Below are 19,629 nucleotides of genomic sequence, written 5' to 3' on the forward strand. Positions count from 1 at the left end.
GCGGTCCGCACGCCACGGTGTTTTTCCGCATGCGGCCATCGTCCGTAGAAACGCCCACGTGTCCTCCGCATTCGGACGGACTCACTCTTTAAGAACAGGGCGTGTTTACGGACGACATACAAACCATGCGTGTGCGGGAGAAACACTCCGATTCGGCACGGTATTACAGAGTATTACAGAGTATGCTCGGGAATACCGCATCCGACCGGGAGCCAAGCGGTGCTACCGCACGTAAGCGGAGTATTTACGCCAAACAACCCACTATGAAGTATCTTCTGCAAGACATCACATGACCCACTTATTCAATTACCTATCCTCATAAAAAACTGCTTATTTGGAATTGGAATCAATTAGATTCCAATATATCCTTACAAGCATGCCTAACACATGCATTGCACACATTAACCCTTACAGCAATTGAAGTGCAATGGTTTCAATTAAAGCACTGACAAGCGTCCTATTAGTGAGTAATGAGTAAAGGAGTAGATTGTATTGGGTTCAGGTGTTAATGGTTGTAGTCATTAGGCGTACGTTCGCCTACCGCATGAACGAGTGGTGTCCGCAAAGCAATAGTACACTTGTGGACACCGCACATTTCAGCCCTTTTTGCTCGCGTGCATTCGGAGTGGTTTCCGAATGTACGCCCCCCAACATAAGTGTACTCCCCCGTGTCCGCCCATGTTTCCGCCCCGTTTTGCCCACTTTGAAACTACGCCCATGTGTCATTCCGCATGACGCCCATAATACGCCCCTATTTCCCGACTGATTGCGGTGACCAGTTTTGGACGGGCTTTGTCCGAACTGGTACCGAGTCAAGGCGTGGCACATGCGCGTTGCGTTCTCTACGCATGCGCAGACGCCGTAAAGACGCAATCCGTAAGAACGCGGTAAAGTCCGCATCAATCAGAATAAGGGCCTATAAGTGAGAAAAAATCCTTCCACCTAAGTTTTGGACAGATCTCCCCCCACATGTGATAGGCTATTACGCCTCTCCTAATAAGGGGTCACTAAATAGTGAAAAGACCAATCCGGGCAGTTTTGCCGTCGGACCCCACATTATTACCGCAGATTGTGGGAAGTTCTACTAAAGCCTACACTTCCGTCAGTGATTGTTTTTATACTGTTCTTTCGTGTGCATGTGCGCATAAAAAACCCCCTGATGAAGCCTTCCTGAAAGGCGAAACGCGTTGGTTCATTTTTTTGTTGACATCTTGAAAGAACACAACAATGGATTTTTAAGAAAAAGTTTTAATAAATCATTCTGTTTATACAAAGTTGTATGTATCAATTTATAAAGTGAAATATTACACTCATACCAGGTGGTGGAATACATACTTAGCGCTCTCTATATCTTGGTTTCTATATTTCTTAGTATCATCTCCCGCTAACAGGGGTGATTTATAGAGTAGCTGCTTCTTGGTAGCGCACTTGGGGTCATCACCCTATTTTTATATATATATATATATACATATTACACATACATGTGTTCTCATTCTCTCTTTTCACACTGCCCAGCAACTCAAATTTGACCCAGGTAAAAACCTTATTTTGACCCGTGTCGGATTGCCGGGTTACTGGATGTTTTTTTTTAAAAGGCCTTTTAACACTGCACAGTGACCCGTGTCGACCCGGCAACAATCCGGTTATTTGCGCGGTGTGAAAGGGGTATTAGTGACCGGAGATCTAAACAGAATCACAGGTTAATACGTGACAGGAGAAAACATGGAAAAATAGAGCTGCGCACCCAACTGGAGTATATGAAAGCAATTTAATAATATTACACAAATACAATATAGAAATAAAAATAAATAAAAAATGAAAATACAATAAAAACACAGAATGTAAAAAAGGGGGAATATACAACCGGTTGTATTAACTATGATCCAGTCCTGGTAGTATTGATTAGTATCAGGTTAGTACTGTTAAAAGCATATTATTACTGGCAGTCACTGTGCATTCCCGGATTTTGATGTCATTATTAGAAACGTAGTATATTGCAGTATTTGCTAGTAGTTCAACGAAGTTTTAATAGTAACTTTTTACGTCTGGCCAGACAATTAATGGTACCTTACAGATGACCTTGTGCTGCTATGTCCTGTCCTCCCAGTTGATGGCGCTGATTATCCGAATTTTCAACTTTATCCGGAGTATGTTTCTCAGGAAAGCTAGTCACAGTATAAGCAGAGGTACCGGTCCTCTTAAGTGTATTGCAGGTGGACTTGTGCCCTAACGCGTTTCCCCGCCTTTTGTAGTTATCAGCGGCTTCCTCAGAGAGTCTGTCAGTTGTCCATTCCAGGCAGGTTAATCTTCGTGTCTCAGGCAGCCCCATGTGACAGGTCATTATAGAGGAACCCAAAACAGTTGTAACAGCACCCCTGTGATGGTGTAGTGTCATACCTGCATTCCCAGATGACTGGTGCGTTCAGCACTCAACGGCTTTTTCTTCCTCCACGGAGCCTGTGGCAGAAGACTGAACACCCCAAGGAGCACACAATAACCGGCATACACAGTGACAATAATGTTTATTAAGCAGAGAATTAATTGGTCACTGATGCAAATCAATGGTAGTTAGAATGAAGTATGAATAATAAACATCAGTACTACAGTACTACGATCCTCAGAAATAGTACAATCACTACTGACAATCCAGTTTAATCAGCAGGGCCGCCGACAGGGGGGTGCTGTGGGTACAGCTGTCCCGGGCCCCAGCCTCTGGAGGGGGGCAGCTGCTCACAGCGACAGCGGAACAATGCCACCCACCCCCGCACACCGCCTCCCCCACCCGGCGGCCCCCCAGCCGGGCATGCACAATACACAGTGCAGTCTGCAGAGCACTGAGCCTAGGACACAGAGGGGATCGGCGCTCTGTAGACTGCACTGTGGAGTGTGCGCTCCCGAGAAGATTCACGCAGAGAGTGGAGGCGTACAGGAACAAGGGCGATGCCGTGCCGTCGCAGCTAGGTAAGTAATGGTACTGGGGGGTCAGTCCCGGGTCCCAAGATTCCTAGTGGCGGCCCTGCTCTTACTGTTCTGTTCCTCCTGGAACCTTCATCCCGGCGATGCAGTAATAATACTTTCAGGTGAATGAGGATTCCTTAGTGGCACAGATTGCGGCATAAGCAACACTTTGTATCGGGCGCAGGCTACGGTCTATAATAATAGATAAATATGCCCCATAGAGAGATCTATAGCTTCTTTCAGTGTCACACCCCAGACACTTTTTCTGGAGTAATCACAAACTGCCAGCTCTGGAGAAACTGCTTTTGCTGATGAATGCAGTCAATATGAAAAGAGTTTTATGTGTCATTAATTCCTTTAGCATTCAAAAAGAACTTCCTCTGACTGGAGATAATGCAGTAATCACTCACGATCGCCAATACAATTATCTCCATTCAGCTGTGAAGAAGTAGTGTCATATTTTTAGCCACTTAAAGTTCTAATGTTTATATTGAAATCTGTACTGGATTCATTCAGAGAAATCAGAGGTGAGATGAGAGAAGGAGGTGTTAACCCTGTGGGTGCTGGAATAGTACTTCTGTCACGTGATCATGATTCGGAAGGACAAATTAGGGGCTGCTATATATATATATATATATATATATATATATATATATATATATATATATGTAATAACAATAGTGAAATCAGCACATAAAACTACCAATGTCAAAATAGATAAAATCATTAAAATAACATCCATTAACAAATCATGGCATACCCAAATATTTATTACAATAAAAATCATCCAAAAAAACACAGAAATTATAGCTTCTTGAGGTTGGTTGGTTTTCTTTGTTTTTGACAGTTGTTAATAATTGATGTCTTTTACAGTTGTTAACCATTGATGTAAGTAGTCATCAAAGGTACAATCCAATGCGTTTCATCTCTTTGTGACTTCATCAGGGTATAAAATGTCAATGTCATTTTGACAAATAAGCCTTGATTAAATGTGCCGCAATAATAACAATGATGGATTTAATATTTTATGTGGGTGGTATCCAACACTGATTATTTGTTAATAAATGACTATTTCACTTTCATCCATATAGGTTTGTCCCAAATAAACGCCGTGTACAGCTAGTGCTAAATGTGGCCTCTAGTGCATCCAGCAGTGTAGCTTCATATTTGTGGGTACCCTCCCAAAAACTATTGTACAGACAAGAATAGTTTGATAAATATGTCCCATCACTATCTCATGACTGTGGCTCCACCCCTGCTATACAGTGTTGAGAATGCAGGCGCTGTTTAACATGCCTACGATGATAAGATTCATCACAAATCACGTCATCGTAGCCCCTTTGTGAAAGCGGTTTCCTGTGGGATGGCGGGGAAAGTGGGAAACTAGTGCACCTTTCCAAGGGGAAGGGAGCGCCACCCGATTTTCAGGAGTTTCCTGGTTGTTCCGGTAGTGTATGTAAGTATTCAGTAGGCTCTGAAAGCTATGTAATTGCATACCTCCCAACTTTTTGTCTTTTTTTTTAGAATCGGTAACTGCCGCACGTAAAGCATGGCCGACCTAAAATTGGGGCGGGTACACATAATGAATGGGCGTGGTCTATGGTAGAGGGTCGCGGCCTAGCACCGCACCCCTCACTTTCATCATTTAGGAGGCGTGCCTAGTTCTCCCTGAGCAGCTGGGAAGCCCCAGAGAAACCAACTGTCCACCTTCCACCTGCTGGACACTGCGACCCGCAGGTGGGTTATTGTCCAATTTGCAGGACTGTCGCACTGGAATGAGGACAGTTGTGAGGTATGCAATTATTCCTTTACCATTATTAACTGATTACCAGGCTCTTTGCTCTTTCTGTACGTGACATGAACGTGTCCCCAATCCGCCCTGGTGTTTCCATGGCCTCTTTCCTTGAAGTACGGATAACAACTTGAAGACCTGAAATCCTGGGTGACGGGAGTCATGTAAATGTCACTATTAGAGAAATGCTCGCTTATAGCTCTGATAATACTCCGAGTTAATGGGTTTGTCTTGGGTCAGAGGTGCGGAACAGTTGGGTGATTGTCTTGTGCAAGTGAGAAGACAATTCTAGAACAATTGTCAAGTTAAATGTTTTCCGCGATAAAAACCTCTTATGAATTCCATCTCTTCTGCTTCATTCCAGTCTCTGAAATGTGAATCTGCTCATATAGTAGATGCAGAAATAATGAGACTAGCGGCTGATTTCCTGGAGATCCCAGAGCCGGACATTAGGGGAGTCGGGAGAGGTGCATTTGAATGTAAAATGTTGCAGAGATTGGAGAAAGGTGATAAGAACATATTTATAAAGAAATCACAGACGCTGCGGACGCAGTGACTTGTGTTATACAATTACGACTGAAATCTGAGGAATAAATAAAAAAAACAATATATTATAGAAAGGAGCCAATATCAGCGCTGCATGTTCTCAGCATTTCAGGCCTTTGCGCATTTCTTAAAAAGAACAGAAACACTTTGAATGATCTTCTCCTCTTTTGCCTGAGTTTAATATCTGATTCAGATCTGGACACTTACATATTTCCCGACTTCCTGGTTACGAGGGGCATTTTGCTGTAAAGTGGGCAGAATTGTGAGTGTGATGAGACAATTGCATCATCTTGGCCCCACCCCCAACAACACAATACCGTGATTAGCCTATTTGTGGAGTGGATGGTGGGGCAGCGATGATGTGATTCAACACAAATCACATTATCTGCCACCCAGATTGCCCACTTGTATTTAGTAAGTAGGTGGCTTGTGGACAGTTGGTGGACGGTTCAGAAGACTTGCCCACTTATTTGGGAAAGCCACTGGATTTTCAGGAGCCTTCTGGCCATTCTGGTAGAGTAGGAAAGAAACGCTGTTAGCACTGCTGCGTTTACATTGATCATGTCCAAGGTTGCAGCATCAGATCAGTCAATGCAACCATCAGCCATCAGCGTAACCATCAAGGTATGGGAAAATGTACTGACATCGGAATCCTGCCCGCCGGTACTCCTGTGATCTTCTTCAAAGGGAAGAAGTTCACAGCGGGTGATCGAAAACGCGTTCGGAGCTCCTGTTGCCTATTGGTTTTAGACTGAGGACTGAACACTGGACCAGTTACCTACTTGCCTGAGTGTGGAGGTGGATCCCGGGTACTCACCTTCCTTTCATGCGCATTTGAGAACTCAGTTAATTCTTAGTTCTCCAACACCTCGGTAATTGGCCACTGTTTACCTTTTGTTTTGTGTATATTTCTGTTGTGTTCAATAAATGGTATTATTCTATGTACCATTTTTATTTGTTTTTTTCCGGTACTTACATCCTTGGAGGTAATTCTGCCCCCTACTGTTGGTCCAAGGGATTAAATACCACACTTTGCCTATCCATTGATACGGAGAAGAGGATCCCTTCTCATCAGAAGGAACGTTGGGCTATTAAACACTATCTCACATATACGGAGAAGAGGACCGTCCCTTGATCAAGAGGGACGTATTCTTCTTATTAGGGCACCATTGGAAGGAACACCTTCACTCTTGTTGTATTTTGTTGCTATTTTGATATTTTAGGGATATCATCTAGGTGTACCCTCCTTCGGGCTGCCTAGGCGCACAGAGGGATAAATCTCACTCACTTCTTCTATTGTACTTTTGAAAACTAGTTTCAGGGAGATTATAGTTGGTAATAGAATTCTGCACAGCGCCCCATTGAGGGGGCTTGTTATGCTCCGTCCAAAGGGAGTGTCTAGTTCCATATATGGAGAGATTGTGAACGTGGCACCTAGAAGCATGGGTTTCTGCTGCTATATCTGAGAGGAATCTTTTTAAATTACTTATATACAAATGTAAATAAGCCGCAAAGCAGTTAGTAATAGCTGCTATACTGTAATGTAAATGTATCTATCTCTAATTCCTTTTTTCACCAAAAAATGTAACAGTGTCATGTGGGCTAGGTGAAATGAGGGAGATTGCTGGACTAATGGTAATGCATTTTAGGGTGTCTCCTGCAGAATGCAGGAGGGTAGGCAACTTCTGTATGTGCTGGATGCTTCCCAGACAGGAAGTCTTCAGGAATCCCATGGCACTAGTGATGTCACTGTCAGTGCTCCAACCCTAACTGAGGACCACCTCTTTTGAGTACAGAGAGCCAGGCAGTAGGAGAAAGAGGACAGGCTGCCGCTGAAGCACAACATCTCTCCCCCAGTAGCGCACGCAGGGGGGTTTCCGAGTACCCAGAAGCCTCCCCAGGAGTCTAAGGGTCACTGTCTGAAAGCTGAGGGTCCCCTCTTTCCAGGAGTACAAGAATTTTTAAAATTGGACCTTGGGAACCGGAGATATCTGACTTCAAAGCAGTGGTCCCCATCCAAGCCTGTTAATTGCTGTTCCCAGTCAGATATTTCAGGTTCTGTCTAACGTAGAGTTTTTCTGAGGATATATTCCAAAAGCTGGGACTCTCCCTCTTTGAAAGACATTAGAAGCTTGTCTCTACTGTTCCTAGAACCAGAGATATCAGCCTTCCAGCAGCTGGTTACTGCTCCAGCTCCACACACCTGGTATGTAGTTTTATATACTCCTTGGCAGATTACTCTGCCTCCTGAAGTCTGATCCCCTAGTCCCCAATATAATTTGGTAGGTGGGATTCTCTAGTTTTTAATTCCATTAAAATCTAAGAAATCTATTTCCGGGAATTGGAGATATCTGCAGTCAAGCAAGCTGTCCTCCCACCAGAAAATTATGAATAATAAGCCCACTCCACTATACACCCCTCCTCTGCATATTAAACATCCTCTACCGCCCTGGAAGTTATGTATCAGGGCCCCTTCATTCAGCCCAATGCCCCCTTCTCCCACCTCATCTCCCACCATCTGTGCAGTAAAGGGGTAATTAGTGGAAATTACTGATCCAGGCCCTACATGCTGAGCGATTGATATAATACCCCCTACCACCCGCGGGACATCAAAACATATACTGAGTCATCTAAGTGTCCATCTCCGTACTTTGCTCCGCCCCTCTGGAAACCCCCTTCTGAAAATCCTGCGTTTGCCCCTGCTCCCCAGCCCAGTCTTTCCTATCTCTCCTTGCACCTGTGTGATCCCACTCTGCCTCCTGCCAACCCTGCTAAGTTTTGTGTTCTTTTTTTTTTTTTACTCAGGGGCGTGGCCACTCCCCCTCATTTTACCGTGGCCCAGCAGAGCTGGCGGCGCCCCTGATCACAAGTAAAAATCATTTGCGGTCACTTCTTGATCATTTCCATCCACCTGTTTTAATAATAAATAATGTGACAGAGGCACTAGATAGAGTTTTATTAATATGTAGCATCCACATTTATTGATTTAAGGCACATTCCCCTACAAATGCCACAGACCTCATACCCACTAGACTTGCATTTGTGTATCTTAATGTTGTTATACAGTAAATGGCACTCGATGCATTTTTTCCAAATGCAAATGCTCACATAAAATACATAGAAATAGATGACGGTGTATTCAGGAAACCAGAAAACAAATGGAAAACACATAAAACTGCAAGGGTATAATTATTATTGTTAATATTGTTGGTTACATGGATTTTACTAGAGGTAAAAGCATTAGTTAAAACAATGTAATAAGGGTCTCTAGACTGGTATATAATAAAATAATGGTCCCCTGAGTCATATAAAAGTGTATATAGGGGCTCTGATGGCATATAAGGTGCAAGTGGAGCAGATGGCATATAAGAGGGACTAATCAGGACTGATATCTGAGAAATAAAATGATTGTAACCCTATGGCTGTGACTGTCACAAATAACTGTGAAATAACTGCAGAGAGATCTGTTCTAGTTAAGCAGCCACTCCAGTTGTTTTTTCTTGGTGCCCCTCTGACAGCTGGAGCCCAGCAATCAGTGCATCCACTATCTTTGGAAATTACACCACTGCTTGTCATAATCCCTGTCCAGGATTCTGAAAACAAAAAGTTGGTAATACTACCTGCAGCTATCATTAGATGCCCCCTACAGATAATAATAATAATAATGATTGATATATGTTTCTATAATGAAATAAAGAGTTCTGGTAAATGTTTATAGTTCTCTCTATAAATTCCCACTTCGAGGATCATTAATTCACAAAGAACTAGATAGTGTCTTATCGCTTCTTCTGCTGACGACCACTGAGGGTCTCGACTTCTTTCATGAGGCGCAGGCAGAGCTCATCCTGGTGGGGGAGCGCCACGCACTGAACGGACAGCGGGAGACCCAGACTTCCTTCCACAGCCTGCAGAGGTAGTTATAGAGAGGCAGTTACATGGAGCAGCCAGTAGGGGGAGGAAATGAGACAATACACATAACCACTGAGCCCCCAGCAATGTGTAGATACCCGCTGTCCAGGCTTATTATATATAAACACACTTTATAACTAAATAATCTAAAAGACAGAACAAATAAACCTCACCTACAGTATGTCATATACACCACTATAATAATTACCTTCTTATACAGCTTGTCCCAGGGATCATTGGAGTAACCTGTGTAATGTTTCAGCTCTTCCTCATCTTCCGCAGTGACAGAACCTACAGGAACGACTCCGGCGGGATAATTTAATAAGTTGTACAGCATTGTGCAGGACAGAGGAGCTGAGAGACAAAAGAGATTGGTGATTTATGTAAGATTCTGCATCACCCTATAATCTGTCCATTAATTTTCAATATTGTTTTACTATTGTGTTTAATCCTAATTGTAAAGCACTGTGTATACAGCGATGTGGAGGGTGCAGGCTGAATCTGGGTGTGACCTGCTGTGCGGTGTGCGCTGCACTGCAACATTACATGCAGCATCTTGCTCCTGTCACAGTGCAGGAGCGGCACTGCAAACAGGCAGTCTTGAGATGCGGACCACATCTCTAGGATTCTCCGAGTGATAAAAATGAGGTCGTTATGTGAGGCCACTCCCCCCCCAGGTTGTGATCTCTTGTAAAACCACGCCCCTCTTTATACCGGCGGCGCATACCAGGTGTCACTGAAGTAAGTCTGCTGCTGTGGACCAATTATAGTAATATTATTGTTAGAGTTATTAACCGTACATCTTACTTTGTCATATGTGCACTGTCTTTACCAGGGAACTTCAGAAAAAAACACATCCACATTAGCGTCCTGACCCCATGTTCTACCTACAAGCAAACCGAGTACAAAATAAGCCCTTGTACCATTTGCGATGCATGCCGGACCCACAATGCACTTCAGGGAACGGTTGGGTGAGGGCCAAGGGTGGATTTTCTGGGCCCCTTGGTGCCCGCCAGGCCCTAGGCGAGTGCCTACGTTGCATAGTCGGAATTCGGCGCTGGTACTGGAGAACCATAGCACTGTATCAGAGTCTAGTGTGCATGCATGATATATGTAGTGGCTAGTATGGCTATATCCTACCCTCCAACATTACCCACGCCATTAGGTACAAAATGCTGTGTTCTAGGACGTCCTTGTGCTGCAGTTATTATAGACAGCAGAACCCCCAACACAGGTCCTAAGGGGGGTCCCTACTGTAACATCAAGAGCTGAAACTTCTATGGGCTGAGGTGCTTTAAAGGGCCCTCATATCCATCAATGCTCAGGGGTAAACGTTTACACCCGGCCAGCACAGAGTGTACACGGAGCCCCTTTATTACATGTTGCTGTGATGCCTACTTACCTGTGTGATACTATACATAAATCAGGGAGGAATTTACAGAAATACCGAATAATTTCCCTGCATATCCGATGTTGAAGGCCGGGCCCAGCATGGGACATAGGACCACATCTAGATTCAGCTTTCTCCATTCATTGAAGAATTCTGTCTGGTATTCCTGAAGGAGGAGACACTTACCATAAGAGCTGACTACCGTATGGATGGAGGGGCAAGAAGAGAGAACACACCTAATGCCTAGCAGTAACCAAGAGTGATATCTCTACCTGCACTGGCTGGATAACTATACAGTACTGTAGGGGACAATACACAGGTTTCAGTGTCTAGACCGTCCCTTACATGGTTGATATGCATTAGAATTGACAGGAACACAAGGTCACAGGTACAAAAGGTGGACATGACTGTGGTCGCAAGTTTTTTGGGTGTTTTTTTATGTTTTTCTAACTTTTGGTAAATGTGCTATCCAGGTGTACCAACAGTTGGGCCAGACCCCGCAAAAATGAGGGGGTGTGGTCAATGGAGGGGGCAGGGTCAATGGTGAAGGCGATCTCAAGCCAATGTGAGAACAAAACCTTAGTTTCTGTGGGAGTGTGCCACGCTGGGGATGCCGGTCGGGGATTCGGGTGGGAGCTGCCTCTCTCCCCAGCTCAGCACACAGCACTGAGCATTGTTTGCTGAGCTGGGGAGAGAGGCTGCTCCAGCGGCAGTTAGTTCTCTCTCTCCCTGCAACGGGGAAGGGCGACCGGGACTCAAGCTTCTCCATCAGATCTAGGTTTGGGTACAACCCCCCCACTGGTGGAATAGTAACCTGCCCGGAGCGTGGGATGCAAATAGTGTCCATGAGTTAACGCATTTCCACTGATTGCGCTTAGATATGGTTAAACATACAAAATGAAATCCACAAAAAAAGTTAAAAAAAAACTCGACCTGTTGACCCTGTCAACATTTTGTACCTGTTAACCTTACCCACTGTCTACGTTTTACCTGTAGACCTTTTGAGCATGCCAACCATATGAGGTCAATCTAATTGCTGTATATCTACAGTGTAGACCTATACCACGGCCCAATGTACGCCCTACTGTTAATTATATGGGTATTTGAGGTCATAGAGTAGCTCTAGGGCAAAGATGAGATGACTTCTACTATCTGTTATAAATTACAATTAGAAGAGGGTTATTTGTAATTATTCTAAACAACAAAAACAATACTTGTGCATTATATTATTAGTGGAGTATCACACTGATTGTTAGTAGTGTCAGAGCCATCCCTAGCTAATTTGATGCCCCAGACAAGATTTTGGTTGACGCCCCCTTGCACCATCCCTAGTTCTGCCCCTTATCCATTGCTCCTTATTCACATTACTCTACACTGTTTTGCTCCTTATTCACACTGCACCACATAGTAGTATCCTTTAAACAAAGGCCCATGGGAGGAGCAGATGCTACAGCTGTAATGCACAGCAGCCCTCCTCCAGGGAGGGTAGCCATTTTTGTTACTGTCCACTGTCTCTGCTCAACGCACGGGTACTCTCACTGCTGCTGGCTCAGTTGTATGAGCTACATGCTCCTAGGCATTCTAGAGGCTGTCGCATGGGGATGTCCAGCGTTTCCTGTGCGTCCCCACAAAACCAGTGAGTGCGCCCAGGAAAATGCTGGGTGTTGCCATGCGAATGGGGAAATCAGTTGATGATCGGCGACCATTGAATGGTTTTGCCCCCGTACGCTCACCTGCAAATGGATGTTTATGCTCGTCTGGCGGGTGCTGTTAGATGCTGCTTAGCAAGCCAAAGTGAATCAGGCCCAAAGTCTAGACTTCTTCCTGAAGGTATATCACAGGTTCCAGCTTGACTTGGCTGCCACAACTCCTCATGTACAGTCTTAGTCCTGTATCTGATAAGTAAGGTACCGGCTGGCCTACTCACATTCAAGGTCAACTGGCCTTTCTTCTTAGTAATATAAGTCAGGAGGTCTTCCTCCCTCCTGCAGGGTTAGACACTGGCCCCCACTGGCTTTTCGGGAACACTGGACTCTTCAATTGCCCATGGCCAGCTCTATGATTAGGCAGCTGTCTAGGGGCTCCAGAATATGGGGCCTCCCTAGTCTCTCACATAATTAAGGATGACTCTGAGAGGGATCCTAGTTGAACTTAATGTAAATGGCAGGTGCTGATCTTTGAAGACTTGTGTGTAGTGTGTGGTTGGTGGTGGGAGTTCTGCTGAAAACCTTGCACCGGCCCTGGTCTTACCCAGACCCGCTCTCCAGCATTTAGGTCTCCATCCTCAAATGTTTTGGTTTGGATTTCAAATTTGAGTTTTGGGTTTCTTGTAAATGGATAAAAACTGCTAAATCCTGTATTTTATTGTAATCCAAAATTCATATTTAAAATCCAAATTCTAAACTGCCGGGGACTTGGGACCTTATTCTAATCCATACGCTCCCCTGTGCATGTGCAGTCGATTGGTGTGAGCGGGCATGGCGAATTGAGGCAGGTGGCGGCAGCGAGGGGCTGTGTTCATGGGAATGCCCAGTGTGTCCCTGTCAAAATGCTGGGCCTTCCCATGTAAATGCGCCAGTGACACGGGTGTGACGTCAGCTGCCCACCCACTTCTCGCACAGGAAGCATGCAGATATAAGGCACCAGAAAGGTGTCTTAGATCTGCGAGCACTTGCAAAATCATTCAATGGTTGGCGACCATGAAATGATTTTGTCCCGCACGCGTGCAGGGATAATCGGCGGTTGAGTGGGGGCGGGCGTAGGTATGGGTGGCGCATATACAGGATGACTTGCAACCAGAATTACCCCTTAGCTTGGATCTCTATAGTTCCAAAACGTGAATTGGTTTGGTTCAGAATTGGTTTGGTTCAGAACGGCAACATTTGGGTGGGTTCGGATTTCTAAAGAACTGAACCAAACATCTCAATAAACACACATATATACCATGTATACCAGCTATATGTCCTATATACTGGTGTGAATGTTCAAATATTCTCTCTGTAAAGCGCTGCGGAATATGTGTGCGCTATATAAGAAACTGTTAATAAATAAATATATACTGTTCATGGTGTATACTACCTGCATGGCTGTCTGATACTTCCAGAGTTGCCTGACAGATCTAGACAGGGAGGTCAATATGAACAATAATAACACAAAAAAACAGACAAATAAATTCTATTGCAATGGGTTTAATATAATAGAAAAATAGCAGTACATAGTAAATGAGCTGGCAGCCAATAACATAACATGGAAGCAGTATGCTCTATGTCATGGTTCTTCAACCTATGGCCCTCCAGATGTTGTGAAACTACATGTTCCAACATGCATTGCCACATTTTTTCCTATAAGAGCATGCCAAAACTGTCAGGGCATGCTGGGAAATGTAGTTCCACAACATCTGGAGGGCCACAGGTTGAAGACATGTGCTCTATGTTATTATACTGTAGCAATAGGAACATAGGGCCTTATTCTAGTTCACTCTTTCTGACAAAATCCTTCTTAAATGGACAAAACCATGTGCACTGTAGGGGGGCAGATATAAAATGTGCAGAGAGAATTAGATTTGGGTGAGTTATTTTGTTTCTGTGCAGGGTATATACTGGCTGCTTTATTTTTACACTGCAATATAGATCTCACTTTGAAGTAAAACCCCACCCAAATCTAATTCTCTCTGCACAAGTAACATCTGCCCCACCTGCAGTGCACATGGTTTTGTTCATCTAAGAAGGATTTTGTCAGAAAGAGTGAACTAGAATAAGGCCCATAGTAACATGGGGTTTGATGTAGGAAGCAGTGATAAGGAAGAAGAACTGAGCCAGAGCAGAAGTGGCCCATGGCAACCAATCAGCTGCTCTGTATTATTTTATATTATGCAAATGATAGATGTTCCTTCCATGCTCATTGGTTGCCAATGGCCACTTCTTTGGCTCACTTCTCCTCCCTGGTTGCCATGGGCCTTTTCTCTTCATCACTTCTTCATACATCTACCCCACGGAAACAGAATAATATTGCGTAAAATGGTATAATTCTAGCACCTCCCCCTTCACCTAGACCTACGAATCATGACAGTTACCATAATGGGGGCAGGGCTTGATGACATCAAGCTCCGTTCCCACCTCCCAAAATGTAGGCGAGAGGAGTAAAAGATAATTAGACAACTATGCTGCCTTCCTGATTCCTATTATTATGTATCCATCATACCCCAGTGTCCCTTTCCTCCCTTACTGTTAAAGCGTCCCATGGTTTAGAAATCCTCATTTATAACCTCACTCTGTGGCCTGTACACCCCCAGCGGGTCATGCCCTAGCGGGCAAAGGTGAGAGGGGACCCTTATCTGGAATGATCACCCACAGCTGTACATTGTATATGAAAGATCCTATTGAAGAGCGAGTAGGATCTTACCTCGCACCAAGACTGGAATATATAGCACTGGAAATCCTGGGATACTGGAAAATAAAATAATATTATTTATTACAAAGAAAAATATTTCTATTACTCATCACTAAAAAATATCAAATTGTGTTCAAGCTGTTGCTCAGTGTTACTATAGGGGAGGGAAACGGGACTAAAAGCTCTGGATTTGGCATCTTCATATGGACATGATGGAGAGGGAAAAGCAGAGGCAGAAGGTGCAATGCACGGGCCCTTGAGGACCAAAAGGCCCATTGCTGTCCCTATCACCCTCTTCCTGTCACCCACTTTGCCTCTTCCTGTCACCCACTACCATGTTCAATATTGTGAACTTTGGGGTGAAGAAGGGGGGCCCAAATTATATTTTTGCACCTCGGCCAAAAACCCACAAGTTCCGCAACTGGGGAGAAGCAAGGAAGCTCAACCAAGCTCTCGAGGTACTGTAGGTGTAAACTGATTGGACGGGTAATGAAGGACACTAGTAATATGTTAAAGTGTTCCACCATACACTGCGGCCTCAGTCATGCCAAATACCCCCTCTCTGTTCGACTTGGCCCCAGCAAACATCCATCTCACTTAAATTGTAAATAAAGCAACTGTAGGTGACAAAATGACTTTGCTAGATTACACAGAATTCTACATCTGCGAGCTAATGATTCAGAATCTCTATACAAGGTACTACAGTGCAGCAGCAGTGGCCTATACTCGTGCCAAGACCCGCGCTGCATCATCTACAACTTGTACATTTATTAAAATCACAGGCCCATCGTCTCAAATACATTGTGAGTAGTGGACAGACCTGAAGTTCTAGCACTGAGGACACAACTCCAGGGCTGAGGACAGAGACTGTATAACATAGCTGCACATTGGGCAGTGAGAGAGAGGAGGCTACTTCCTTACTCGCAGCAGCCTCCCTGGATATACAGTACATAACAGGATACAGGAACATACAGTTTAGACACCTACAAGTTGCAATGACACTTTCTCTTAACAAAACATCTTCAAGGTCAAACCTGTGATTCAACAGAGCACTTAATAGGAGAGACAGTCAATATTGGTGTCTGATAAGACCTTGGAGGCAGCAGGAGAAGTGTGACTGAAGGAGCCGTGTTAAGCTGGGTTCCACAAGCATAATCCATGGATACACCGAAGGCTAAACCAGAGACTAGACTTGTAATTCTGTCAGGTGGACTCCCAAATGCCTTCAAGATATTGCGGTTGATTATTTCTGTCTGTTCTGGGACACGAGGTGTGAAGTTCTGTTTGTAGAATTTGTACATTGATAAAGTCCAGTGAGCGTAGTTTTTAGTTCAGCGTGAAGAGTTGTCCAGTGGCTGCTATCCAATATCAGAAGTCTACAAAATAACTTATTTGGTGTTCAAATGCTACACTAACCAAAGGTGGTCATGTATTTAACCAACAGGGGTCATGTAGCTAACCAACAGTGGCTATGTATCTAACCAAAAGTGGCAATGTATCTAACCAACAGTGGTCATGTATCTAACCAACAGTGGCCATGTATCTAACCAACAGTAGTCATATAACTAAACAACAGTGGTCATGTATCTAACCAACAGTGGTCATGTATCTAACCAATAGTGGTCAAGTATCTAACCTACAGTGGTCATGTATCTAGCCACCCGTGACCATGCATTTAAACAACAATGGCCAAGTATCTAACCAACAGGGGAGATGTACCAAGCATTGGATAGAGATAAAGGGAGTAGTTGCCCAAAGCTACAAATCAGCTACGTACTGTCATCTCTAAAACTGGATACACAACTAGCTGAACGTACATCGCCCCGAACGATTGGCTCATTCTGGGAAGCATACGCTGTACTGATTGGCCGCTCAATATGTTGGCTCAGGCATCCAGCTGAGCAGACTGAAATGTTAGTCCTTGCAGCCATAGTACTTAGTTTTAGAGTAAAAAAAAACATCTGTTATGAATGTTAGGATAATATATGCAAAAAAAAGTTGTTAATTTTTTTAATGGAAAACGTCTCTGCTAAACATTTGCCCAATAAATGGCTTTTATTATTATTTTTTTAACATCTACTTACGATTGGCCAGAGAATGTAGGACAGAATCCTCTTTACCACATTGGGTATGAAACAGAGACGGGAGGCTTCCGCTATGTGGGGGTCACCGATGTTGTTATTACTAAAAGAAACAGAAAGTGATTCATATCGTGGTCTCTATAGTCATAGGCGTGCGCACATAGAGTGTTAGGGGTGCACAGGCACCCCCTAATGCTGTGCCCACCCTTATATAATTTTGCTTTTTAGAACTGGTATTCCATTAAAACAAGCGCCCATCAATCAAGTATGTGTGTTTTGCATTGTTAATTGTACTAGACCATTGTCATATCACTACATACCTGTCATCCATATATGTTTATGAGTAATTAGAAGATTAAAATTGAACTAGGCAGAAGATTATGGTGTGGCTGAGAGATGTTTTATATTGTAGCGAGTGCCAATAGCTGATGGTAGACACGTCTGATTGGTGGTGTTAGACACAACCAATGGGCGTGTAAGACACCCCCTAATGAAATGTGCACCCCCTAATGAAATGTGCTGCGCACGCCTATGTCTATAGTTATAGTCACGAATGTGGTCATTACTGTCACAGTGGTGTGCTGAACCTACAGAATTAGTACAGACAGGCAAACACCCTCCTCCAGGGGCGTAACTAACTATTTTGCGCCCCCCCGCCGCCGCCGCCGCACGTTTTTTCGTCATATATCATAGATAGCTTGCTCTTACTGTATGTGATCTTCATTAAAGCTCCTGTACCCTTCGCAATTTAGCTCTCCTAAACTCAAGCGGTAATAAGTAACATACAGGGTAACATTTAATGAGATGTGAAAATGTGATTTTTGCGATTTTTTCGGCCAAAACGGCCGAAATCCCACTTTCTACCGAATTCGCACATTTGATGAGATGCGAAAAACTGCAAAAAATGCTGATTTTGCAGCAAAATGGCACATTCTGAAAATGCGATTTTTATTATTATTTTTTTTTTAATGGCGTGAGGTCCCCCCTCCTGAGCATAACCAGCCCCAGGCTCATTAAGCTGGACCTGGTTTCAAAATATGGGGGACCCCCAGTTTTTTGGTTGAAACCAGGTCCGGCTCAATGAGCCCGGAGCTGGTTCTGCTCAGGAGGGGGAACCTCACGCCATTTTTAAAAAAAAAATTTTTAACACAAATTCGCACATTTCTGCAAATTCGCACATTTTCATGACTAAAAATCGCACATTTTAATGACTAAAATTCGCACATTACCGCACCATATAGCACTTTTTTACCCGGAATACACACTTCATTAAATATGCAAATTCGCAGCAAAAACATTGCGATTTTAAAAAGCACGATAATGGGCGAATTTAAAAATGACTAAAAATCGCATCCTATTAAATGTCACCCACAGTTGCACCAAGAAGGGGGGAGGGGGGGAATTAGGCAACAATTACCAGGGCCTAGGCTTGCTTGAGGGTTCCATCCAAGTCTGAGTCAGCTGCTAAGGAGACAAATGTCTAGCGGTGTAACACGGCACCACCGACGCCACCTGTGTGGTTGCCAGTGGCGATAAGCAGGAAAAGCTGTGCTTTAGAAATATGTTTAGTTGCGTGGCAAAATGAGATTGTTTCACATCTGTAGCATTCCTCATAAAACTGGTACATTCCACTTACAGCTTATCTACAATTGTTTCCCCTTTATCGCCAAGTAACGCCTTCCAGAACAGTTCATATGCATAGTCCACCCGCTGGGGATTGAAGGGGATCAGCTGAAATGAAAACAAATTATATTAATTTAGTTTTCATAATTTTATCAAAATTTACCCCAAGACTTGTTGTTGTAAGTTTGTAATTGAAGAAAAAATTCTGAAATTGTGTGAAAGGGTATGAATAGAAAATAAGTTATGGACATTTGAATTCCAAACTCCAAGGCTATTGGGTTATATCTCACCCCGACTCCTCCTCTTCTATACAACCTTCTCAGACCCCCCTGACTATTTCTCTGTTTTAGCTCATCTATCTCAGGAAGGACAGAAGGAAAGGAGCAGAATACAATATGGACCCCATATTGCTTGGTGAATTGGTATGTCCCGCTATGACCTTGGACAGTATGTACAAAATCCCCTTTTCTCCTTCTGCAGCAGGGAGCACAGAAAAAGGATGTACAGTATTAACAGAGCCCCCATCGATGGGAAAGGATAATGCCTAGGAATGAACAGCTAACTGTCGGATTTTCCTACCAAATCACCTTCCTGGCGCTATTAACATCATGCTGAATTGAATTACCACCAATGTGTCTGCATGTTAGAAATCATAAATCAGCGAAAACCATACAAAAAACTCATTGGGGGAAAATTACTAAGCAAAATACGCTTAAAATAGGCTTATTCGTATAAGTAAATATGCCTATTTTAATTGTATTTGTTTTTTCGGCATTTACTATGTCGAAAATAAGTCAATTCATATTTGTATTCATGGCACATTTGTATTCGCAATTCACAATTCACAAAAATTGTTTAAAAAATCTTACCGTGAGTGGGCACCTTCAGTCTTTAACAGGGTTGCCGACTTTTTAAATCTCCTCTCCGGGAGAAGCCCGGAG

The 19,629-nt window shown here is 43.7% G+C and overlaps 1 protein-coding gene across 2 annotated transcripts in view; it reads right to left on the bottom strand.

Moving 5' to 3' along the window:
* Positions 1-8,237: 8,237 nt before the first annotated feature.
* Positions 8,238-19,629, bottom strand: part of LOC146026605 (vitamin D3 hydroxylase-associated protein-like) — a 35,805-nt gene continuing 24,413 nt past the window's right edge. Inside the window, exons 9-15 of one of the 2 annotated variants that reach the window (XM_083157416.1) lie at positions 18,702-18,796; positions 17,069-17,168; positions 14,997-15,040; positions 13,674-13,713; positions 10,653-10,761; positions 9,414-9,559; positions 8,238-9,201 (exon numbers count right to left, since the gene is read on the bottom strand). In XM_083157416.1, the coding sequence (XP_083013542.1) occupies positions 9,073-9,201; positions 9,414-9,559; positions 10,653-10,761; positions 13,674-13,713; positions 14,997-15,040; positions 17,069-17,168; positions 18,702-18,796 (663 nt within the window). In that variant the 3' untranslated portion in view covers positions 8,238-9,072. Of the gene's footprint in view, positions 9,202-9,413; positions 9,560-10,607; positions 10,762-13,673; positions 13,714-14,996; positions 15,041-17,068; positions 17,169-18,701; positions 18,797-19,629 lie in introns of those variants that run through there. The other variant, XM_083157417.1, reaches the window with a different exon arrangement.

The sequence above is a fragment of the Crinia signifera genome, chromosome 8 (assembly GCF_055691185.1).
Source record: "Crinia signifera chromosome 8, ASM5569118v1, whole genome shotgun sequence".
Classification (NCBI taxonomy): Eukaryota; Metazoa; Chordata; class Amphibia; order Anura; family Myobatrachidae; genus Crinia; species Crinia signifera.